The sequence below is a fragment of the Lutra lutra genome, chromosome 4 (assembly GCF_902655055.1).
Source record: "Lutra lutra chromosome 4, mLutLut1.2, whole genome shotgun sequence".
Taxonomy (NCBI): Eukaryota; Metazoa; Chordata; class Mammalia; order Carnivora; family Mustelidae; genus Lutra; species Lutra lutra.
Window position 1 is genome coordinate 57,858,890 of NC_062281.1, and position 26,622 is coordinate 57,885,511.

Consider the following 26,622-nt stretch of genomic DNA (forward strand, 5'->3'; position numbering starts at 1 on the left):
CCACCCTGACAATGTGGCTAACAGAGTAGTTGAGAGGAATGGAATATATTCACACCCAACTTTATCACCCCCAAACATGCTTCTTCCAGGTTTGCTTGTAGTAGGCCAAAAAGGATTCTAACCCCATTAGATAAGGCGAACTAAATGCTCAGGAGGAAGACACAGGTCCGCGGGAGGAGGACTCCTGTGGTGCTGCAAGAGATCTTTGCTGGATCTCCAGGCCTCAGTCGAATGGAGTGGCTAGTAATAACCTATTACAGAGCCATTTTTATGAGCTGGATAGTTGGGGGAGAAACAAAACCACAGCTCAGGACGGAAAAGGGAATTGTAAAATCCTGTGCCTTTCCTCAGTATGTTTTTTAGAGGCAAATAAAAGGAACAGGCTCGGACCCTTATGGGTGGTGGTTCATTCTTGAAGGAGGTACAGCTCACTACCATTAGATCAGGGCAAGGACTGTGAGGGAGGCCTCGCGGGCTGATGGAAGAATTCACCAGAAGGTGGATCAAGCTTAAATTATTAGTGCATCACTGTGGAGAAAATGATCATAGATTTAAGACAAGAGCCTTTTTAATATTGTTCAAAGTCTTACCTCTATGCTAAATGCGACATTTGAGTGGTAAAAAAGGAAAGAAAAACAAGTGATACAGAAAAGGCATGCTTCTATTTCTTTAGCTAGAGAAAAAACTTTAATTAGTCTTCAGCCAGTTGAGAAAGCTTTTCTTGGGCTTAGCATTCAAGATACTCTGAAATCCTCAACATCACTCTCAACTTGACCCTAATCATTATCATATTATTGTCAATTAGCCTAGCTTATTACTGGCTGCTCTTCTTTGTAACCTCACCACACCCAACTCTTCTCTGACTTGCTTTGGAATAATTTCTGTAGTTGTATTAGTGATAATCTCTAAGGAATTTCCACCACGTTAGAGAATAGCTTTCTGATATCCTCAATGGTAAGTGGGGACAGATGCTAAAAATTCCATTTTTTGAAGCAAGAAAATTGAGTCTGAGAGCTGTTGGGTGACTTGACAGAGAGAAATCTATGACTCAGTGGGAGATGAGGTTTGGGGAAACTAAATTTTATACCTGCCACTCAAGGGTTCTGTCTAATTGAGTCAATTTCAAAGGCTAAAAAATACAAATATTCAAAATGCAAAAAAAAAAACCTTGAAAATAACATTGTATTTCCAGTAGAAACTGATAGCAAGTATCCATGTTTTATAGAAGAACAGCTGACACATTGGAAACACACTGAAATGAAAACGGCTTAAGATCTGCAGGGGGATGGTAGGAATGAATGAATAAATTCCTGAATCTTTAATCCAGTTCGGTATGATAGACTTCTTGGATTCATGGGAAATAAACTAGCCCTAAGAAAACCGTGAAGTAATGGATTTGCTTTTGGGGTCCCAATCCCTCAACTCCCTTGCCGTTATTCAGGTACTCCTAGGCCTATCTTCTTTCCTCTTGCCTCTCTATGAAGTTGTATTTGCAAGAAAGAATCAATCACTTGAAAACACGTATTTTTTTTAAAGATTTATTTATTTGAGGTGTGAGAGCATTTGTGCAAGGGTACATGCACTGGGCTGGGCGAGGGAGGAAAGGAGAGGGAAAAAGAGAATCCAAGCAGACTCTGCTTGAGTGTGAAGCCCAAAACAGGGGAGGGAGGCTGGATGCCAGGACCCTGTGATCAGGGCCTGAGCCAAAATCAAGAGTTTGGAACTCAAGTGACTGAACCACGCTGGTGTCCCTGAACACAGCTATTTCTGAAAAGGCTTAATTAATATATGCTAGATTATATAATGTGGGGTTTCTTCTTGCTATCATATTCTGATTTCATGATATTCTATCTATTTTCCATTTAATAGAGGGTAATTCATTAAGTCAAAGGCATTAATATCTAATTACAGAATTTTAGGCATGAGTGATTCAGGTGGAAGGAGCTTTACTAAGGACAGAAGAACATTTCTTGCATTGTTAGAATGATACTATGATATTACTCAGCTTCTTTTGCCTATTCTAAAGCCAACCTTAGTTCTAGGTCTAGTTCAACCAGACTTCATACTCAATAATTTCACTCCCCTCCACCTAAGTGCTTTTGTCCCCTACATTTAAGAAAATTCCGGATCACCTATCTCTCTGACATGATAATTTAAGGTGAGCATTTTTTTTAAATTTAATTTATTTATTTGACAGAGACATAGACAGCAAAAGCAGGAACACAAGCAGGGAGAGTGGGTGAGGGAGAAGTAGGCTTCCCACGGAGCAGGGAGACTGATGCGGGGCTCAGTCCCAGGACCCTGAGATCAAGAACTGAGCCGAAGTCAGATACTTCACAACTGAGCCACCCTGGTGCCCCTAAGGTGAGAAATTTAAAGGAACTAAAAGACTTAAAACAGCAATGATCGTTAGAAAGCAAAAAGGGTCAATAGTTGTTGACTCAGGCTTTCCCATCAGATGGTGTCTATAAGTTCCTATCTAGAAGACAGATGACAAATTGGCATGAAAATTTTTAGAAGACTGTAATAGTATTCCCAACTGCTTCAGTCAAAGATTATTGGAGATTTTCAAGAATTCAACATCTTGGGGCGCCTGGGTGGCTCAGTGGGTTGGGGCCTCTGCCTTCGGCTTAGGTTATGATCCCAGGGTCCTGGGATCGAGCCCCACGTTGGGCTCTCTGCTCAGCAGGGAGCCTGCTTTCTCCTCTCTCTCTCTCTCTCTCTGCCTGCCTCTCTGCCTACTTGTGATCTGTCTGTCAAATAAATAAATAAAATCTTTTAAAAAAAATTCAACATCTTGAGGAGTAACCCAAATTAAATAATTAGCTATTAAGTGCACTTGGGTGGCTCAATTGGTTAAGCATCTGCCTTCAGTTCAGGTCAGAATCCGGGAAACCTGGAATAGAGCCCCACATCGGACTCTGTGCTTGGTGGGGAACCTGCTTCTCCCTCTCTCTCTGCCTGCCATTCCCCATGCTTGTGCTCGCTCTCTCTCTCTGTCAAATAAATAAATAAAATCTTAAAAAATAATTACCTATTAAGAAAGATTTTAGGAAAAGAGATGCAAATTAAGGATAAAGAACAGTGGACATTGGGCCTATGGTAAAAGACAAAAGCCGACTGGTAGATGAAAACTGGAAATGGAAGAGAAAAAACTGAACAGTAATTTTGATACAGAGGAAGTGATGGTAACTACAAACTAAAAGCATGTCAAATTTTCATGTCTGTTACCAAGTTATATTGCTAAAGATACATTTGTTCCTGTTCCCTAACTCCTACTCCAATTCGCTGAAATTTCACTGACAGAGAAAAGTTTTCTGTACAAATAATCTCTTATTATCATTATTTTGTTTGGTTTTATTCTCCTGGAACAGCCGCCTATTCCCGAAAGTTACGCTTTTGGAAGAAAATCCTGTCTCACAATGAACTTAGATATAGTTATTTTCCCTCAGGTTTCCTTGATCTTGGTCTCCCAGGGGGAAAATTTATTTTTGAGGTGAAAATAAAACTTATTATGTACATGGAGCCAAAGACAATTGTGCTAAAATTATGAAAGACTTACTCTTATCTAGATTTCCCCCAAATGTGCTAGTAAATTACACCGAAGTATGAGAAAAATGCAAAAGGCATGTTCTAATGTTCCGTTTAAGGAAATTGGGTTAGACAGTATTTCCAAACACTAATGGAAGATATAAAAATCAGACACTGCTTAAAACGATAAAGTAAATAAGTTAAAAATAGAAAATCAATTTAGTTTTCTATTCATCTTGAGCAAAATGCCAAAGGAAGCCGACATCCTCAAGGATTAAATGTAAATTCTGGAGTGACTGGGTGGCTAAGTTGGTTTAGCTTCTCCCTTCGGTTCAGGTCATGACCCAGGGTCCTGGGATTGAGTCCTACATCAGGCTTCCTGCTCAGCGGGGAGTCTGCTTCTCCCTCAATCCCTCCCCCTACTCATGTTCTCTCTCTCTCTTTCAAATAAATAAAATCTTTTTAAAAAGGATTAAATGTAAATTTAAAGCTTTTGAATTTTTTCCAGGTGTAAAGGTGTGGGATTTGCTATTGCCACTTGCCCTTTTTGCATATGATCATGAGAGAAAAAGACAAATGTGGAAATTTTTTAAGCAGAACATAAATCATTTTATTAGCAAATGAGAACTAGTCATTAGTATACTAAATGGAGGGCTGGGTCATCATTCAGGAAACAGGCACACATGATGCACATTACCCTTGAAAAGGCCTTCTTATGATCTCGAAAGACGAAATAATTTGAAGAGTTGTTGGAAGCAAGGTAAGTGTTAAAGCTGGTGAAGCAGAACAGCCATTCCACCCAAAATAGGATAAAGTGGGTGATTAAATCAGAAAGTTTAGGGGTTGATAAATACTAAAACTGAACATGTGCACTGCAATTGAAATCAATGTTGGCGTGTAGCCTTTGGAATCAGACATTACTTTATGGCACATCTCATATTCAACGGAGTCCCTTTTTTGTGATTTCTTTAGAATCAAACCCCTCAGATTTACCTTCAAAGGGATGGGTTATCTTTAAAATGAAGGCTTTTCTATAAATAAATCCTATTAAAGTAGGCCCAAGATGAACATGTTCTATTCTCAAAGTTTATTCATATATATATCAAGCTGTGGCAAGAGCCCAGGGCATGTGAGAAACACAGATATATGCTCCTTAGGAAGTATTTTTCTTCTTTTGATTTCACCTAGCTGGTATGTCTACCTCTCCGATGAAGCAGAGGAGATATTTGTTTGAGGAGAAAGAACACAGTGGGAAGATGATGAGAGAAGGGTGGAGAACCATAGCTCCTCTCCATGAGCTAATTAGAAGGTTGAGCATTACCTACCACAGGTAAATTAGCCTAAAAAAAGATGGGAACTGGAAGTGTGGGAACTTAGACTCTCAGAGAGGGTCCTGCTGGTACTCCTGCTGTGTTAATGTTTAAACAAAGAATGTATTCAAGAGAAATTGCAAATTCTAGTAGGTACATTCATAGACCTTTCCTCTTTGTAACATTCTCTGGTCTGTTTTGGTCTATGATTGAATAAAGCAACAGCTTCAAACCACCGAGTTCCTCAACAACTGATGCATGTAGAGAAACTGCTCACTGAAGAGATGCCTCGGACATCTTCCTGCAACTCTGATACTTACAAACAGAGCCCACGTTTCTGGGGGCGGGGGAGGGAGGGAGAAAGTTATAAATTATATTTATGTGGAGTTGAACGAAGAGAAAGGTTAGGTTATTGAAGTATTTCATAACCATTTCTCTCTTCCCTTCTCACTTTCTCTCATACAGGCCCTCTGGGTGCTGGTTTCAAAGTGATGGGCCAGAGGGCAGTCAGCGAAGGACCCACTGTCCAAGCAAAGGCCTGTGATCCGGTGGAGAGAAAAACAAGATGCTCTGGCTGCCATTGAAGGGGGGACTCCACAGTGAGCATTGATCAAAGCAGACTTGTAGATGAAAGGCACAGAGTCTTAAACTGTCCTTAGTGGACGTAAGGTACCAAATTTTACTCTATTTCACATAATATTTTATTTTAAATTTTACATATAACTGTCCATAGGAGTTTTTCCACATCAGACATTATGTGGAAAATCTCTATTTTACATAACTCATCACAGGAGTTTTTCCACAGAAGACATTTTTCTATGCACCAGTAATCACAGTGACGTGTGAAGTGGGACAGGAAGACTAGTACAGTCATATGCAAAAAAAAAAAAAAAAAAAAAAAAAAAGCCAACACTGCATTATTCTTAAGACAATTATGTCTGACTTAATTTAAATGTACAGATGAATCATGCAATTGTAGCTTTAACATTTTCAGGCCCTAAGAATATCCAGATAATGAAGCCCAAGGTGTTACTTAGGGGCAAGGTAGTTAGTAACGATAGTTAAAGGAAAGGCCACTGAAGAATCGTTCTTGGGCACATTCCTTACACGTGTAGGTCTATTCTGCCTCTCTCTAATGCCATCTTGGACTGGGCAACCAGAGCAGCTGGCAGTGGTCAAAGGGCAATTCCATATTATTGTTTTCATGTCTCCCAAGCTAAAAGTTAAAATAGGAGTCTCTTCCTACAATCACAGAGCAATTTTGGTTTTAGAAGAGAAAGGTGACATTGAAAAGTTTGAAATTTACGAGACGTCCCCTTAGTGAAAAGGAGAAAAGCTCTGTGTGTTTTGGAAACTTTCTAGATAGACACAATTAGTTCATTCTAAAGAATGTCAAAATTTCCTTATAAAAAGGAAAAACATCACTGGTGTTTTCTTGTTGTTGTTTTTTTTAACTGTTAATTTGAGAAATAAAACTTACTTTAAGGAAGAAATTATAAGAGAGCCCTTTTCTCTACTTGGCATAGTAATGTTTATATAACATATAAAGCAATGAAACATACAACGTTCATTATATGTTTGGCTTAGCACACTATATTCCATTTTTTGGACCCAATATAATCAGACACCTAGTCTTACTCATGAAATCGAAACTGCATAAATTATATATTTCTCTTGATGAATCTCTTGATTCATCATCTGGAATTGCCTCAAACAGCTTTAGAATTTAGTTATGACTTAATTATAGACATGGGTGATGGAACATAAAGTCATAGAGTAATAGCAATATATTTCTAAGGTTGTAAATTTATTGATGTAGCAAGTAACAATGGGTGCTACAAAAATCAAAATCTTATAGTAATGCTAAATGGTAAATCATCAAAGAAGTCATATTTTTAAGAGTTAAACTTTGAACATAAGCTTATTATCTGCTAGATGTAATGTAGATGCATTCCTAGAGGGCCCTTAACTTTTGAACTTCCTGACACTGAAGAAGCAGAAGCAGAAGCAGGAGAAGGAGAAGAAGAAGGAGGAGAAGAAACCAAACCCCCCCCCAAAAAAAATTTTCCTTGGAAAGAACATAAATTAAGATCCAAAAAATGTATGATTTAATGTTTTGCTTTATTAATATGTATATTGAATATTATGTCACATGTTTGTACTAAAATGCCATTTGAAATCAGTATTAAAATAATTATATAAAAGGAATACTTCTCTTAAGACATAAGGATGTAATGATATAAATAATTAATATATTTCTGAGACACTGCGATGACCTGCCTAGTCTTTATTTTTCTGCATATGTTCATCTTGACTTACTTCCTGGTTCTTAATTATAGCCACTAAAACATATATGTTTCCAATAAGGTAAAGGTGTCACCTACTGAAATTCAAGGAGATCCAAACGTATACCCTGTTCTTGATTTCATGTGATTGGCTGCCTAATATTAATTAATTAATTAGACTGACTCGCCTTGAAATGACTTACTGTTTGAATTTTGTGGAAATCCAGGCAAGGAGGATGGACCGTTCATTCCAGGGAGTAGAACCGGAGGGAGGCTGGGGAGTCCTGGATAGGCTGCTGGCAGACTGATGCCATGGAGGGAACTGCTGTCCATCATGTTTGGCTGTGTTACCGCTAAGCCCAGCACATCCGAAGCTTTCTTTATACGGTCAAGTTCCTGCTGTGCCATCAGCTGTCGAACGGTGGTCGGAGCCAAGTAATCTTTCTCCCGATCAAGCTGGCTCCCAACAGTCTCCCTCACTTTTGAAATGTGCTGTTTGGAGAAAATATGATCTCTGATGGATAAGCGGGCAGAGTACTTCACCCCACAGAGGGTACACTCTGGCTTGGTGCTTTCTGTTCCACTTTGATTAATCATGAAAGGCTTCCCTATGTTAATTTTAAATTTCTTTTCCTTTGCCCTTGCATTTTGGAACCACACCTGGACCACGCGTTTGGGCAGACCGATCTCATTGCCTAGCATCTCACATTCTTGCATGGTTGGAGTTCGGTAGTCACTGAAGCAAGCCTTGAGAACCTTGAGCTGAAGGTTGCTCATCTGGGTTCTGAACCGCTTGTGACCCGGTCGATCATTGCTTTTGGATTTAAAAGGATTGCTGGATCCAAAGGGATTTGGTGAACTCGGGTCAGCGATGCTGGATGATTCACTGCGGTCAGCATTGTCATCCGGGTCGTCAGTGATATAAAAGCTTTGGTCGTGGTCACCATCTTTATCGTTGAAATGTATGGAGGGGCTCGTGAGAGAGAAGAGAAATTTTTCATCACAAACCTCTGTGGTGGGTGTGGTTGCAGGTTTTGGCAAAGTGTCAAGAGTTTTGGGCTCTTTAGGAGATAAAGCCGGCTTCACATCTCCAGAACTTCCCGTGGTGCTTTCCATCTCAACATTGCCCTCATCGCCGGTGGTGGCGTCACTGATGGCCGTATTAATTGACGAAGTCTCATCAAAATCCGTCTTATTTTGATCATATCCCGCCTCGGCAGGAGGGGCGTTTAAATTCTCTACATCCTCGGCACATTCTGCTTTAAAAGAAGAAGGGCTTAAGAGATTCTTCGGCGAGAGCTCTGCTGTTTTACTAACAGGTGTTGACACTGTAGAAGCCAATTCATTCTCACTTGATAGATCAATTTTAGTTAACGGCAAAGACGGATAATCAAAATAAATGTATTTTTGAGGGCTCTCTCCCCCATCTTCTGTTGATATCAAAGGGCTCGGCGGTAAGCTGTAACCTGCCTGCTTTCCTTCATTCCAGTGCCGAGAGCGAATGTGGCTTTCCAAGGCTGACTTGGCCTTGAACAGGGCTCGGCAAAAAGGACACCGTTTATGAGACTGGGCCGGGCCCACCGCCCGGAACTGGCCTTTCCTTTCTCGAGCTCGTGTGTTCTGGAACCAAACCTGCACGACTCTTTTCTTCAGCCCCACTTCCCGTGCAATGTGATCGAGCATTTTCCGAGTGGGATTGGAATCCAGCAAGTATTTTTCGTAGAGTATCTCCAGTTGTTCCGGGGTGATGGTGGTTCTCAGGCGTTTGTCACGGTGCTGGTCTTCGCCACTGTTCCCCCCCTCCTTTTCACTGCACACGTTGTCTTCCTTGTCGTCCAGTTTCCTCTTCAGGGAAGCGGTGACCGTCGTGGGCGTCGTGGTGTGCGAGGAACTGGTCTGAGGCGGCATTTGTGTGAGAGACCCGCTCAGCAGCTGTCCGGTCATCAGTGGGTTGTTGGGGTCGAATATCATGTAGGGCATATCCATGGGCCTTTCCAAGAACGGAGAGTGAAGGAATTGGTTTTGAGCAGCAAGGAAGTGCATGTGCTGGTGCTCCTGCCAGAGTTCCAGAGTTGGGAAGGCAACGGTACACTGATCACATTGGTATTGTAGTAACTGTGGAGGTAGACTGTTCTGGAGAGAAGTCATGGAAATCTGCAGTGGGCTGGAGGGGACCGGGGTCTGAGAGGCTGAGGGAGGTCTTCCAACGAGTTGGGGCTGTTTGGGTGGCGGGGGCTGCGGTGGGGCCACAGAGGCCTGTGGCGGTTCCGAGGAAGTTGATGCTAAGGGCGGGGCTGGTTTGGCGCCTTGGGAAGGGGGAGTGGGGTCACTCTGCTTTGGCTTTTCTGTGGGATATTCAGGTTTGGGAGAAGTCTTCTCCAGTTCTGGTTTGGGTGACGGAATCAGGGGGGTGCTGGTCCCGGAGCCAGAGCTAGCCACGGGGGCAGCGGCGCTCTTGACGGCCTCCGTCTGACCAGACACCGTGCAGTGCTTGTACACTACTTGGTCAGTGGCGTCCATGGAGTCTTCAGTTTGGCTTTCATCTTGGGCATCATCGTCTTCATCCTTGTAACACTGCTTTTTCTGATGCGTGATCAAGTCAAAGATCCGGGGGAAAACCACATTGCACTTTTTACACTGGTACTGCATGTTGCTCGTGCGGATATACCGCTCGTTAGTGAGTTCTCTTTTTTCATTATCTTTCGTCTCTGCTTGATTCTCGTAGCTCTTCCGTGCTTTCTGGCGAGCGTTCTGGAACCACACGACAATAACCCGGGTGGGTAGGTTGAGAACCGTGGAGAGTTGCTCTATTTCATCATCTTTTGGGTAAGCGTTTGTGTCAAAAAAGTCTTGTAGAACCCGAAGCTGGTAGTCAGTAAATCTCGTTCTAGACGACCTTTTGCTGAAGGATGCATCTGATTTGTAATGTTCTAAAGAGGAGGGCTGTGGGTCGATTCTGATGTCTTCCAAAACAGTGATGGGAGGGTTACTGAAGTTGTACGGCGAGTCCTTATTCCTCTGCCGTTCCTTAAAAAGTGTATTTCGAAACCAGTGCTTGATGACCTTTTGGGAGAGTCCCGACTTCTCTGCCATTTCTTGGATCTGTTCTTCGCTCGGAGAGTTATTGATGTCAAAATAAGCCCTCAGGATTTTTAGCTGGTCGTCTGTGATTCTTGTCCGTGGGCGTTTGAACTGAGAGTGCCTTAGGAAGTTGGGATCCAATCCGAGCTGCTGCTGGCAGAGCTGAGTGAGATCCGCAGAGAGAGTGTCCATCTGGGGCAGCTGCAGGGCGAGCTGGGGAGGAAGTGCAGGGTGCTGCACGGGCTGCATCATAATGGAAGGGAAGAGCGGAAGGTCAAGAGAAACAGGCAGCTGGACCTGCGGGGGAGCAGACGGGGGAGGAGGTGGGGGAGGAGGTGGGGGAGGAGGTGGCGGAGGTGGCGGTGGGGGTGTGGGTGGTGGCGCTTGCAGAGGAGTAGACACCGTGCTTGGGATTTTTACAGGACCCAAGGAGGAAGGCTGTGGAGGAGCCGGAGGCAGAGGGGGAGGTGGAGGTGGTGGAGGTGGCGTTTCTGGTGAAGATGGCGAAATCGGATAGAGCTTGTCATAGGCCTCCCTGTATTGCCGAGCAAATTTTTCTAGCGCTCCATATGGAAAAAACTGCCCATGGACATGTTCTTGGTGACTCTTTAGGATAAGCACATTGGAAAACAATTTACCACACGTTCCGCATTCCAGTTTATCAGTGTTTTCACCTTCGCCACTTTTGCCCTTCTTCTGGACCTTCTGCCTGTTTTCGTTATACTGAATGACCAGTTCAAAACCAAAGTTTTCCAGTAAAGCCTTGGCTGCGTTTCCTCTGGCCCCCGAAGCTATTCGGGGTGGCGGGATGCAGGGTTCCAAGGATTTTTGCTTCTTCGTGTCTTTGCCTTCTTTGAGTCCTTCACCTTCGCTTGTATATTCTTGCTTTGGCTTTTCTTGCTTTTCTGCAATCTCTTCTGCCTCCTTGTAAGATGGCACATCCTTCAGGATGGGGCAGTCGGCACCGGCCATGTTCGTTTGCTCTTGTTTCAGTAACTTGCTTGCCGCCTGCTGCTGGGGCTGCTGCTGGGGCTGCTGCTGGGGCTGCTTCTGGGGCTGCAGCGGGGGCTGGGCGGCCTGGTACTGTTGTGCTTGTTGCTGCAGTAATTGGAGTTGAGTCTGGCCGACGTGATGCTGGGTTTGAATCTGCTGCTTCAGGTCTTCAAGCAAAGATCCAGCCATTCCCGTCATGCCAGGCATACCAAACGTGGCCGAGCCCGGCAAGCCCAGATCCGGCCCCAAGCTGAACTCCGTCCCGGGGATGTAGAACGGAAAGAGAAATTGAGGCTGCTGGAACTGCAACAGTGCTTCCGGGGTCACGGGGAAATGAGGCAGAAAGGCTGGGTTTAGGAACTGAGGCTGAAAGAATGCAGCTTGCTGCTGTAACTCGTGCTGGAGTTGCATCTGGATTTGTGCTGGTGACTGCAGTGGGTGATGTGGAGGCTGAGCAGAGATTAATTCCGGACTTTGCTTTTTATTTAATTCTTTGGCATCTAAGTGGGTATCCTTGCTGCTGACTGTCGCTAAACTCATGGAATCTAGCATCCCCTGGCCAGGACTACTGTTGGCTGCCAGGCTGTGCCCACCGGCCACGTGGCCACCGGGCTCCAGCTTGGCAGCCCGCGCCTTGGTCTGGTGGAGCACGGACCTCATGTGGATTTCCAAGGTCGAGCTTTGGCTGTACGCAACATTGCAGATGCTGCACTTGTAGGGTTTGTTGTCTGTGCTGCTATTGGTTTCTTGAGGAACAGGACTGGAGGCTTCCTGAAGAACCTTCTTCAACTTATGCAGGTGAGAAACTGAATTATAATGGACCAGGAGAATGTTCTTTTGGGTGAACGACTCTTTACACACTGTACATTTATACGGGCGCGATGGGTCAAGGAATTTTTCCATTGTAAAATTTGGCCCTTTTCTGAAAGGTAAGGTCCGCTTTGGTTCAGAGCCCATGTCGTCTGGAATAGAGCTACTATCGCTTCCTACAGGACTTGCCTTCCCTTCATGGTCCACCTCATACTCTCTCTCCATTTCCTGCTCTAGGGCGTGGTCGTCCTGCGCCATAGTTTCACTCTCCGCCCAGAGTTCGCCATTCACGGGCAAGGAGGTGTACAGCTGTTGAAGTTCAGTTTCACTCAGTTCGGGGTGGCCTGCTTCCAAGTGTTTTTTTAAAGCCTGGAATGTACGGAAACTACGCTGGCAGAGGTTACACATCGTTGCGGCCCGAATCGCGTGGTACTGGGAATGTATCTGAAGCTTCTGCATAGTCTTAAAAGCCAGGCTGCAATGGTTACAGCGATATTTATAAACATGGCGGTCCGACACAGAGAGGGGTTGCCTTTTTTGCTGCTCGCTTAGCTGATCCTGTAGTGCGTCAGGCAGTTTCACATCCTTACTGCTGTTTTTATTCCATTCTGATACTTCCATGGGTTCTTTAGCTGGTTTCTGCTCCTCACTCTTTATTTCCACGCTAGCCTTTGAATCATCAAGACCTGCTGTACTTTTGTCATCCACCGGACTTTCGCCTGTGTACAAGAAAGCACAAATATGTCACTTACAGGAAGAGACCCTACTGCTTAAATGCCAATAAATAGAGTAAGTAGGAACTTCTAAAGATTTCCACTTAATCCATTCCTTTTTTCTTTTTTTTTTTTTTAAGCAGGCTCCATGCCCAGAGTGGAGCCCCATACGAGACTTGAACTCATGACCTGAGATCAAGAGTCAGACACTTAACTGGCTGAGCCACCCAGATGCCCCTAATTGAGTCTTTGAAGAAATACTTATCGAGCAACTACTATGTGCCAACCACTATATTGGGTACTGGGGAATGTAAAGGTGAATAAGAAATCACCCCTGACCTCCAGGAATTCCAGGATCAGCAAAAAAGCAAGTGCAAAGTAGTTACAGTACGTTGCCATCAGCATACCAAGGGCCATGACCTCAGCGTTCAGGAATTAGAACACACAGAATATTCTTGGTCCTCGACACTTAGGTCTCCTAAGAGTAGTTACAGATAACCAGATACTAAATGTGCTTTGGAAAATGTAGCTCTTGAAAACAACACAGGGTTTTTTTGTTGTTGTTTTGCTTTTCCCCCTCTATGCTTTAAAAAAAAAAAAAGGCAAAAAAAACTTTGATAGTATTAATCCTGGAACATCACCACACATGCGAGCCCCCTAAACATGTTTTCCGCACATCCTGTGCCCAGGCTGGCATACCTGAATATTTCCCAGATCCCTCAGCTGTGATGGCTGCAGGTGTGTCCCGCTCCGACTTCTCAGAGGCAGCTGCTGGCAGGAGCAAACTGTTGGGCATCATCACATCAGGCACAGGCACCTGTGAGAATCAAAGGGGTTTATGTCACAGGGAGCCCAGAAATCTGACTCCACCATATCTGTCACTGACCAGTAGCCTATCCCACTTCCTTTTTTCCAAAAAAAAGCGGGGGCCTTTTATGGATCTTCCCGGCCAAGGTTATCCTTTCAAATATCAGATCAATGCTGTTGCAATGCTGTTTTCCTTTCTTTTTTAAAAAATATGATTTAAAGGTTTTTGTCGGCCTATTTCTTTTATATAATGATAATCGGGAAAGTTTCGAACTCAACTTGCCCACATGAATCATTTAAATAACATTACAGATATAGATGTAAGACAGTAAAACACACTACTGAATGAGCTCTGCCTTGTATCGTATTTTCTTTCTCCGTAAGCAAAAGAGATGACATATAAATGGGCCTTGGTTGTGATTTCTAGAGCACAGTCTATAAGAGAGCTTTAAGTAGGCATAAAAAATACATTTCTCAACCAGTAATTATAGATGTCGTGTTGATACTTTTAGAGGGATCCCATCACACCCGAGGCAACATTTGGGCTCCTTACTGTCATCAGTAACTTCTCCACACAATCCGGAGACACGCTGTGCAAATGTGTCAGATGCAGCTGGAGGTGCATTTTGTTGCTGAGGACGTCCTGGCAGAGGGGACAGCAGATGACGGGCTGCACTGAGTGCTGGGACAGGACGTGCATCTGGATACGACTTTGGTCCCTACTATTGTAGTTACAATAAGGACACTGAAAGAACTGGAGAATATGGAATAAACATGGCCACTGTTAGTGGATGGCCTCGGAGGACTTCAGAACACAGAAGTAACACCAAGAGTTAACGACGTCGCTGATCACAATGTCTACATACGTTTCAAACAGCATGAACTCATTTGGGTCTCTAAAACTATCAGGAATGATAATAATAAATAACAACAATAACAATAATAATAATAATAATAATAAAAAAACAAGTTTACACAGCAAAGAGAAAAAACATTTTTACCTGTTCGTGACAGAATTTATTGTCCTCTGTAGGTTTTGATCTTTTGGTTGCAACATCCTCTTCTTTCGCCAGCAGGAGTGGCTGGGTCCCCCCTCCCACACTGACTTTTAGCTCCTTTTCTGGTGTGATTATTCCTGATTCCCAAAAAAGAATAGAACACCTCAATTTTAAAAGACTCACAACATCAAATGCCGGAAAACTGTATGTTTTTTTGAATAGCTCTGACTCCAAGTCCACTGAATCATAAAAATGACTGGACAAACACTTTCAAATGATGTGAATCTCAAAAGGCAAAAAGCACACTTCTTTTTATCTACTAAGTGGGCTTTATAAATATATTTTAAAATGTACTCCTGTCTCATGTTTAGATAACCCTAGGTGACCTTGAAAGATTCATCCATAACACATGCTCTCTGGTGTCTCAGAATGCCTTTATCACATTAAAGCTAATCTACTCCCATTCAGAAAAGCTAACTTAGAAAAGAGTTACTTTTACTAACGTTTAATTACTTATTTCTTTACTGAAATTCTTGGATGCTGAGCACATTTCAAAATACCAAGGAGAACTAACTAGTTACTCTCTAGAAATGAAAATCATATTTTTATGTGGTGAATATAGGATTTAAAAATTTTACTACACATTCCGTATCTGTCGCTGCTTTTTGTGATTTGCACTTTATTTTAGATATTTCAGCAGCTGGCTATACACATAACATTATGGTTCAAATCTCAAGAAAACAACTGTTTTATGAGGTTAATCCGAATATTCGGTGCTAAAGACGGTTTAGAATTTTGCCTAGATGAGCAATGTCACGTGCAGGAGCATCACACGCGTCAAAGAAAAGAGTGCAATTCTAATTTCCTAATCTAACAGAAAATTCTTTCCAGCATCAATTTTCCCGATAATCTCCTCTGTGAGGCTGGATATTACAGCGACATTGGGTAGGCATGTCACATACATCTCATGACAAACACAAAACCTCATTTACCATCCATTCCAATCTCATCATAGTGCAGCATCATCTGACCTTTTTTCTGCTGTTTATTATGAGTATTTCTAATTTTAACTTTCAATTTTCACCATCTTCCAGTCAATTTGCAACTAAATTATTTCCAGGGTGAGGACACTATCACTGGACAACTGGGTGCAAATACATCTTGAAATGCAATGAAGCTAAACCATTGATTGCTATCAGACCCCGCGTAAATATAGAGTCTAGGCGTAATCTGATTGTATGCTGTGCATGAAGATTTATCTTGATTTTTTTTCAATCCACATACGGTTCATATAAATGAACAAATTGCACCTTATTGCAAAATAACCCAGTTTTAATTTAAAAATAAGGTCAAGGATGTTATGGAAACAAAGTAAAAATGAACCAAAAAGTAATGTTCTTTTTCTGTCCTGAAGAGAGATGCCTGTTTTCTACCATATAAATAATTTTAGGAATTTTAAATTCAGAAAGAAATTTAAAAATAAGAGTGGCTCTGAGGATACCAAAACTAAAATAGGATTTTAATGACACAACGACAATAACTTCATCCCCTTGAGGTCTGTGGTAGGTACAGAATTAGTGCTATGCTTTCAACAAATTATACTGCTATTGGTTTTTGGAGTTACAAACACTAGATTTTATTTGAATTAGTACACTTGTCCTATATATACACATGCCTTGGAGAAATTTAGATTCTTTGTAAATATTTGAAAAAATAGTTTATCATATTTGTATTTGAATGAACTTAAATTTAAGACAGACTGAAGAATTTCATTACATTGATTAAACAATATCCAAGTATTTGATATCCAAGATAGGTCAAAACAGGAATGTGTATCTCATACTTAATTCTGGTGTCAAAAACTGTGTTTTTTCTTCTCAAAACAAAACATCCTTTGGTTGCTATTGTCTTAAACATATTAACAATAAACATTTAGGGGGCACCTGGGTGGCTCAGTTGGTTAAGCAGCTGCCTTCAGCTCAGGTCATGATCCCAGGGTCCTGGGATCAAGCCCTGCATTGGGCTCCCTGCTCAGTGGAGAGCCTGCTTCTCCCTCTCCCTCTGCCTGCTGCTCTGCCTACTTCTGCTCCCTATCTCTCTGTCAAATAAATAAATAAAATCTAAAAAAAAAAAAAAAAAAAAAACAACACAAATTGATTTAAATAAATAAATATATAAATAAACATTTAGGAAGATAATATGCCATACAGTATTCTGCAAATAAAATTTACTCCCTATGGTGTCAGAAGAGTTCTATAAAATGATTGTCATTTAAAGCAGCCAATGCCTATTACTTTTCCCTGTGAAACTGAAAGACTTTTCTTAAAAAGTTCTTCATTAATGAGTAAGAGTATGTTCCCTTAAGAGAATAATACAATGTCATATCCCCTTATCATTCTTTTGTGTACATGGTAGAATTAGACATGACCAAATAATAAGTCGGTCCAATTCCCTATGCCATCAAAAACTGTCACACACAAGTTAAAAGATCATTTCCATGACTCTGGTTGCTTATAGGCCCTAAGGAACATCAGATATAGAATAAACTTTCCATAAACTTCTAAACCTATTAAATTTATAGTCTTATTTTCATAAGCATATGTATTCTAATGTTGGTACTGTAAAGGAACAAAAAACATTGCTTTTGAGGTTTGAAACATTTTATTAAGACTATGCTACAGATTAGTGTAAATATTTGGTCTAATTAACCCATATTCTTATTTTTACCCTTATTAATGTTCATCAACAATACACTTCTTTTTTAATTTAGTGACCTTCCACATTGTATCAAGGAAGTAAAGAGTTCAAGTTTAGGATCATTATTTCATGGCTACTGCCATGACTGTTGGCTGTAGTATTCTACCCAATATGTGTGTCAACTTCAACATATTTTGGCTATTAACTTCATTAATTAAATCATGATCTTAATGCAAGCTAGGGGCTTTCTAAAGACCACCTTACTTTGAATTAAAAAGAAGTTATGAACAAGTGCTAGATCCTCCCTTCCCACCACCCCCCAAACCACTCAATTGTAGTTAGGCACCAGGAAACAGATGCCATTGATAAGAAGAAGCAGAGAAACCTGAGATGCAATAAGGTAACAAAAACAGACTCTTAAAGATAAGGTAGGTCATCAGAACTTTCTGGAAAGATGGTGGAAGTTACATTTTATGCACCCATGCCTTTCTAATACTCAGCGGGGTGCTATCTCAAGGATTATGGCCTACCCAATAAATTATAGGGCATCAATTCTGGATCTTTTCCTGAACTGTCTTATCCCAGAAATACATTAAATAAGGGCCTGTCAATTTTGGAAGGTTTTGATTAAGTTTTCTGATTACTCGTAGTTTATGACTGCAACTTTATTTGGAGTAAACCCTGTTTGTTACCCTAGACAAAATTTTGAAATAAGATCACAATTCATTTTGTGCTATTAAGACCTCCGATGTTCTCAAAAAACATTGCCATTTTAATGCATTTTAACTAAAAACTGAAATCTAATTACAAATAAGCACTGCCAAATAGATGAGCCAATGATTACCTGTCAGTTATGGGATTATTTAGCTTGCATGAGACTGCTAATATAAAAATGACATAATTCATTTCAGTTCAGATGCTGCTACTTAATACTTTCCAATCCCTAAAACACCGAAGGTGGTAAGGTGGTTTATACTCATAATAAGTGAGGAAAATCCAATAACACATATGTACTCAAAGCAAATCTGGGGGAAAAAAAAAATGAAACAAAAAAACTGAGTTATTATCTATCCACCAATGTATTTGATAAAGTTTGAATACTATAAAACTTGAATATAACAGGGGATGTTATCCAACTATAAATAATTCTAAATTATAATTACTGGTACAGTATTCTTTCTAATGAGACTAGAATGAAAGGATAATTTTAATTGCAATAATGAAGGTTAATTTCCATCTTTGCTCGTGTTTACTCCCTTATTAAAAAGTGGTCCCCTTAGCCATGGCAGAGACATATTACATTTTCAATGCAAATGTATTAATCTGGATAAACTCTATATTAATTCTTGTACTGCACAGAGCTATAATTTGGATTATAATTAATCTAAAGTGGCACTAGATTTAAATGACAATATAAATGAGGCATTAGGAGGCTTTCCCATTATGAATGAATATTCAACAAATATAACTTGCATATTGCCAAGTCTCATTTTGAAAGCTGCAGTCCTAGAGATTAATGTCAGCAACCCAGCACAACAGCTTACACAAACATAGTCTTCCTAACGTGTGTTAATTCCTTTCTGTCTAAAAAAAACTCTCTGTTGAAGTGGGGTCACACTGTTTTCCCATCCAACACTTTAGAAAGGTGGTTAACATAGGAGTTTGCTAGTATTTTTTGACATTTATAACTGACATAAGAATGAACAGCATAGATATAAGTGGTTATTCAATCATTAGAAATATTTACAAGGAAAAAAAATCCACATAATAATTATTTCACCTAATCAGATTCAATTTAGAAAGTGGAAAACTTTGTTAAAAGTTCATGGTAGGGACGCCTGGGTGGCTCAGTTGGTTAAGCAGCTGCCTTCGGCTCGGGTCATGATCCCAGCGTCCTGGGATCGAGTCCCACATCGGGCTCCTTGCTTGGCAGCGAGCCTGCTTCTCCCTCTGCCTCTGCCTGCCACTGTCTGCCTGTGCTCACTCTCGCTTCTCTCTCTATGACAAATAAATAAATAAAATCTTTAAAAAAAAAAAAAAAAAAAAAGAGTGTGCCTTCAGCTCAGGTCATGATGCCAGGTCCTGGGATGAAGTCCCACATCAGGCTCCTTGCTCAGCTGGAAGCCTGCTTCTTCCTCTACCTCTGCCTGCCTGTGCGCATGCTCTCTCTCGCTCTCTCTCTCTCTCTCTCTCTCTCTTTCCTACAAATAAATAAATAAAATCTTAAAAAGAAAAAAAAGTTTGTGGTAGTTGTCAGTAACAAGAGTCATTTTGAAGTCTAGGAGGTTTCAAGGCTAAATGTTTGCATCTTAGTAACTGGTTTGAGTTGGTGCATAAATTCCATTTTCATTTCTATAGATATACCTGGGGAGACATTTCTGCATTAATAAAGAATTGTTTTCACCAACTAACATTACACAATGCTCTGTATTCTCTCAGAAGCTCAATCCTGCCTAGATGGTACAATTAGGCACCCAAGAAAGCACATAACTCATCAGGCCATTAGGGAGTGATGGAGCCCATTATTTATACAGAGTGGTAAACCGTGCTTGTGGAGATAGAGTCCTTGCATTGTGTATGTTCCAAATAAGACTTCTTCCTCAATGGTAAGATTGGATCCATTTTCAAGAGATTCCCAGAATGCATTCTTTGGAAGACACGAGATATTTAAAACCAAGCGTAAGGTCATATGCCTAAAATATTACATAAGCATTTATTTAATTAACATTAATGTGCTACCTGGGTGTTTTACATGTTCCTTTAAAGAATGAGAGGGACGTGCTTTGCAATGTCTTTTGGTACAACTGTGAGAAGGACACCAATGAATGCAGACGGAAGCCTGCCCTCCATGAAGCAGTCAAGTAGCTAGGCTTGATGAGGTCCATCCAATAGAATGAATAAACCGATCACCTTGCGGTTCCCAATTATCTTCAGATGAGGTTTAGATGGCACTACCCTTGACCTTAACTGCTCACTAGGTATTTTAAGTCCCTTGTAGTAACCTCAGGAACCAGTTTACTAATGTACAGCCATGGCGTCTTTTTTACATTGCTTTAGGTTCCATACCAACCTTAGGTCCTCTTTGTTTAAACCCAGTGAGGATCGTAGGTTAGCCACTATATCCTAGATGTAAATTTCAGTGGCGCCTTCTCACTGGACTCCTGAGAGAAACGTAGCGTTGAGTGATGTGGGCCAGGGAGCAGAGAGGCCCTTCAAATAATTTTTGAAGGGAATGCAACACTACATATGCAAAGACCGAGTGACAAATATGGGATAATTCAGGTTTAAACAAACTTGCATGTAAAAATGATACTTTTGCACAACCCAATGTCTTCATAGTGAAAACAAGCTTCTTTCTATGCAGCTGTCACTGGAATTCAAGGAAAAGATAGATGAGCACCTGAAACTAATAGGCTTGAACCCGTTTCAGCACTTCTTCTGCTTCAATGAGTCCAACATAATAAAACTAGGTATAGCGTGCAGCAAAAGTAGCCAATGTAATATTCATTGCGACCATAGATTTCCATCTCATACATACAAAGCATGGATGAAGTCATATATTTGCCAAATCAAACACAGAAAAAGCCTTAGGTATCCACACCAGATGCTGGCCTAGGGTTTGTTTGTGCACAAGTAAATGTCATGACACGAAGGTTTGTTTTCAAAGACAGTAGCTTTCATTACTGGGATTTGTCTATTCTAGAAGATCAAAATTACCCAGCACCTAATCCCTTTTCAATGATATTTCCTCTTTCTTAGGCTGAATCATCTGTAAACTTTTCCACTGGATTTTGTTTGAAATGCCTCAAATAGATGCCCTTAAAAAGAGCAAATTCCTGAGTGTAAGTTGTAAAAAGGCAAGGAAAAATAACATTTATTTTTAGGGTTACGTGGTTTGGGGGGGGTGCATGTGACTGAATGAGAAAATTCAAGTGATATCTAATCCTGTGCTTATGAAAAATTAATATGCCATCAGAGGACTCACAAGTATCGCTAAGATTAATGAAAGGCGCTTAAAAAATTACAAGCACACAAACTGATTTGATTAAAAAATAATCTCGCTGGTCGTCCTGTAATATTCTTCAACTTATCCACATCTATTCTGTCAGATGGTTATGATTAAAAATAGGTCAATGGGAGGCTACTGATAGAAATCACATGCAAAATGCACATGCAATGAATAGTAGTGGGAATGTTCAGGCAGTTTAACATGAATAAAAGCTTTTAATAAGCTTTGGTGGGGGTGACGGAAGGGCTGATTGCAAGGCATGGGGTGGAGGAAAGAAAGGTGAAGGATGCTAGCGTCTTACCAGAATCTTTATTTGAGTTTTTGCCTTCACTATTGTCTCTCTCACTTGTGTCTTTCTCCTCCTCCTCTGCAACTGCTGCTGGCTTAGCAGCTCCTTCTGCCTCCTCACTTTGTTCTTCTGTTAAGGAAAGGAGACCAGTCAGTAGGCTTGAAAACCCCATAAGGATGCCCACTAAAACGTGACCATTTAAAAACCGTGCTGTTTATGAATCATCTGCAGACCTTCTACTCTGAAGAAAGAACATAAATTTATTCTCAGGTCTCTATTAGAAGACCGGACCAACGCAAATTGTCATCTACAGTAACTTCTTTTACATCCATTGAAAAAAATGTGCCTGCCCTAAATTAAAAGAAAAGAAATCATTTTCAGGACAGGTTAAGCTAGAAAAGGTTTAAGAAGAGGTATAAGGCAATTCTGTCATTTTACTAGTAGAAACTTCTAAGCTACATGGACCTACTGTTCCACGGACTTGGACAGATGACAGAGCAAACCAAACTCTTGGAAAAAATTCTTGGTGAAATAACATGAACTTGACGGGTTAAATACAAGACAGGTGCTACTCCTGCCTTTGGTCCCCAGACCCCAGGGGCATTTTTTTGGTATTTGTCTGAGTAGGATCTCAAAACTTCAGTTACATTGGGGTGTGCGTGCGTGCACGTGTGTGTGTGTGTGTGTGTGTGTTCTGCAGGGGGAGCCATACAGGGCACAGAACAACATAAGAAGGTATACTTCTTCTAGGACAACCCCATCACCCCACACCTCATTCACAGGTTCACACCAGCTAGATTACATGGAAATCCTCATAGTAACTCAACCCTATTTAATTATTCCGTAAATCTTAGCCATGCCGCTGCTGGTGGATTAATCTGTTTATGCAGTTAGCCTCTATGCTGGGTCTGTGTAGCACTAATCCGTGAAAGGCCCACTGTTCTCTTTCATCCTGTGATCATTTGTCTCTCACTGTGCTGATGTCACATTTTAATGAATTTTTAGCAATCTGAGTAATGCCAGATAACCAGACTCACAACTCCCCACAGCATGGCATGCTGTTTTCATTGCAGCACAAAAAATAAAAATCATATTCCCCTGTTCAGGTAGGAATTACATAAATTAGGAGAAGAAGGTAAAATGGGATTTGAAGCACCAGGCTGCTCAATTTCATAAAATCTTTAATGACCATATAAATTAACCCTGGAAAGGCAAAAGGTCATCGACACACATTTGCATACACTCTTCTATTTGCTTTTGATAAGCAGAGCTTTTATGCAGAGAACATGATACAATTAACCCTTCAATAACCATACAAAACGCTGCTACGGACATTTTAAGTGTCAAGCATTAACTGAAAATTACACACTGCATAAAATTTTCATTGCAAATGCTATAGTGATTGAAAGGGGAAATCGTGGCCCTCTCCACACCCCATGTTTTATTAATAACATTCTGACAGCAGAATGAAATATCCACTGTCATATGTAGCAGCTGAGCACAAAAAAAAAAAAAAAATTGCTATTTAGTGCCTCGCTTGCCAGCCCCGCTCTGCAACTGTGTGAGCAGGAAACAACGGAAGGGGGCAGTTCTGGGCTCGATGGGGGAAACAAGAGCATTATTTGAAATAAGAGTTTGTTTCAACTGTGAGTCTTCAAAGGCACCATACAAATCCATTTATTCCATATTTGCACTTTGCCACTGCACAAAGGCAGAGCCGAGGTCCGTGGTGGAGGGGGTCAGTCATCTGAGGGCTTTGGGGGAAGCTTCCCTTTCAGGCAAATACCTGTGAAATTTTTACTTTAAGAGGAGAGAATCAACACTTCTTAAGGCTCTAGCCTGCCTTCACCCCGTCAGTGATAATTACTGATCAAACACAGGTTCCCTAGTCCCGGCAGGAGCCAGCCTGGGTGGGGACCGTGGCCGGCTTGGTCTGGGCGGCTGGAAGGCTGAGGTCACGACTGGATTGGGCTATTTCCCTGCCAAGTCCACACATGTGACGTGACATCCAGTGTCAAGCCTTCTACCTATGACAGCCCATGGCAATTACTTTTCAACTCATCCTGCGTACGGGATGCAAGAGTCCTTTGAGTAGATTTACTGGCCTTTTCCCCCAGGGCTGGAAAATGAAGTGTCAGAGCGCTACTGAGTGTCCTTATCTTGAGGGGACATAAAATTGTAAGGGCTATCGCGACTCACATTAATAAAACATAGTGCGTCAGGAGAAGAAAACAAAAATTATGAAGGTACTAAAAGACGAAACTACAGTATAATCTGGGTCTCGTCAGACACTTTTTTGCAGGGTCTTCCTCATTTTCCAGTACGCGTTTTAAGTGTGAGAGAAATTCCCAGACATGTTCTTCTATACATCACTGCGGTGTCTGACCTCAGCCTGACCCTGGCAACAGTTTGAGAAATCTGAATGTGAACAAAGACTCTGTGTCAGCAGCAGGGAAAGATTGTGGCGTAGACTCTCCCCATCAACTTAATCGCAAACAGCAGTTCTGAGGCCATAACTTTGCTTGGCTCTTCCAAGCCACAACTCATAACCTCTAGAGGTGGATTTGCCCGCACTGCCTCTGTTCCTGTGACTTTTTCTGGTTCTCTTTTCTGGTTCTCCCTTTGAAGTAGGCAGGCAATTAGCTCTAATGCTCAAGCAATTCAGGCCTGTTTTGTGGTTTGGAAGGCGTAAGCTGTTTATTACAGGTAGGCTCTTTGGAGCCATAGAACTTTGCAAATTTTTAATCATGCAAAAAATAATCAAAGGGTAACTTATATACACCATAAAGTTTCATACAAGGCAGAAAAAAAAAAAGCTCACTTTCATTCTTAAAGAAAGCTTTTAAAAGAAATTTGACATTCATTTTATAAAGAGACTTTAGAGTCGAGAGTATTGAGGAGAAACAGCTTTCCAGGAAAACCGTAGGTTGGATTTGGGGTTAAAGGAAGGGGTGTCTACATTCTAATTTTCAAAACCACATTTCCTCAACTGTAAAATGCCATAAAATGTAAGGCGCTTTATAAAAAAAAAAAATATATATATATAATTAAGGTATTACTATGTAATATGTATTAAAGGAATGCCTTAAAACAAAGGAAAATTCCATAAAATTCCACCCTACAAAGCTGCAAAATAAAGACACTAAGTTACATAAAATTCCAAAATAAAGATGCTAAAGCAGTTTTCATTTTCATCAATAGGATTTTTCACTAATATATACAACAGTAACATTTCATAATACTGTTACATTCATAATATATGTATTTTTAATTATGCTTTTGCTTTATGAGATATAAAAAATATAGTATTTATTTATATGCTAAACATTATGGCCTGAATGTATTTAAGCTTAAAATGTGCATTAGGGTCCTGTAAGACTTCCCAATTTTCAAATAAATGATAATACATTTTTATTTTTAAATGTTTCAAAATGCTAGGAAGAAGACAAAATGCTACTGTACTCTTATATTATACAGGTGTGTTACAGTAACTTCCCCTAGCATTTTTATCACACCTAACATAATGATCTTATGTTACACTGCACATACACATAATCTATATTTAAAAGAGGTTTTTGAGTGAGTAGTTTAGAATACTTCCACTGGAATAATAAAAAATAATTGGAAAATGACTATTAATTTCTTCTATAAAATTATACAATTTCTAAGCAAATCTACTTCAGTAACAGCCCTCTGATCTAAGCACCAGCCAACTGTGCTTGGTTCCCATTGCTTTATTTTACAATTGTGTTTGGGAGCCCTCTGAGCTGTCTAAGGAAAACACTGCATACTTTTTAAGCCCATGGAGTAATCATGTAAAGAAGAAACAGAGAATAATATCTTAAACATTTTCTATATTAGTTTTAATTTTAGACATTGAGCCTCTACTCTAGACACCTGGCTTGTAAGGATTCTTTCCTGAACTCCCCCATTGTCTCTCTGTACAGACCCACTCCATCCAAATCTATCCTCCATCTGATCTACTTACATCTGACTTTCCCCTTAAAACCTTCGAGTGATACCTATCACTTACAAAGAAAAAGCTCTATCTTCTGTACCTGGTAAGAATACCTCCAAGACACCCGGTCCTTGTTTCCCACCGCAGTGCTTCCTATTTCACTTAGAATCATATACCAACTTCTTACACTGGTTGAAATCACCAGGCCTTTGTCTGCCTTTCTGGCTACACCTTATCCTCTTCACCTACTCATTCACTAACCTCTCTTCAGAGATATTAGCCTTCTTTGTCTTGCTGGAACATCACCAACTTCCTCGAACCAGCTCTACCCAAAAGGCATTTCCCCAGACTCGCGTAATTGGCTCCTTTTCATTAGTTAGGACTCAGCTGACCTGTCATTTCCTCAGAGAATTTCTCTGACCACTGCCTCTAAGGATGTTCAACACCTGTGGGATTCTCAGACTTTAGAAAGAATCACATCACCTGGGGCTTGTTGACTACAGATTGCCAGGCCCCATCCTCATGGCTTCTGATTCTATAAATGGAGGACGGGGACCAGGAACGTGCGTTCTTACAATTCCCAGGTTGTGCTGATGCTGCTCAGAGGGCAGCCACACTTTGAGGAGCTCTGCTCTAACACATTCTCTCTTTTGCTTCCTCCATTACACTACAATCTGGATAGAACTTCTTTATTTGTATAGAACTATTGTTGAAAAAAAGGAGAAAAGTCATCTGTCTTACTCATGACTGACGCCCAACAGTCCCTAGCTCTAATATTTTGAGTAAAATTAAGGATTCCTAGTTTTCTTACTTGGGATAACTACATTTACAGCAGGATGACATCAGTTAAGATGTCTTGTAACAGAGAAGAAACAGTCTTGTAAAAACGAGAAGTGACATTAGGAATCTGTTATGTTGGACTTCCCTATAGAAAACTTCTGTGAAAATATCCAGAAAGCATGAGAATATCTCAACATAAAGTTTCTCAGAGACCTAGTGAAGGTGTAGATCATGGTACCCTTGTTCACAAAGCAATAAATAAATGCACTCACTGGTAGGGAAGGTTTTCTTTTTTGTTTGGTATTTTTGGCATAGTCTAGACATTTGGCCCATTACCTCCAAACTGATATTAATGAAATCC

General features: G+C 40.8%; 1 protein-coding gene across 6 annotated transcripts in view; it reads right to left on the bottom strand.

Annotated features, from left to right (window-relative positions):
* ZFHX4 (zinc finger homeobox 4) overlaps nt 1–26,622 on the bottom strand; it is a 183,218-nt gene that overhangs the window by 4,978 nt on the left and 151,618 nt on the right. For 5 of the 6 annotated variants that reach the window (XR_007126731.1, XM_047726623.1, XM_047726620.1 and 2 more), the window contains 5 exons: nt 21,536–21,652; nt 14,532–14,665; nt 14,084–14,284; nt 13,423–13,540; nt 7,330–12,729 (listed from right to left, as the gene is read on the bottom strand). Coding sequence is in view for 5 of the 6 variants with exons in the window: in XM_047726623.1 (XP_047582579.1) it covers nt 7,330–12,729; nt 13,423–13,540; nt 14,084–14,284; nt 14,532–14,665; nt 21,536–21,652 (5,970 nt within the window). In the remaining variant the exon portion in view is untranslated. The remainder of the gene's footprint in view (nt 1–7,329; nt 12,730–13,422; nt 13,541–14,083; nt 14,285–14,531; nt 14,666–21,535; nt 21,653–26,622) is intronic. The other variant, XM_047726624.1, reaches the window with a different exon arrangement.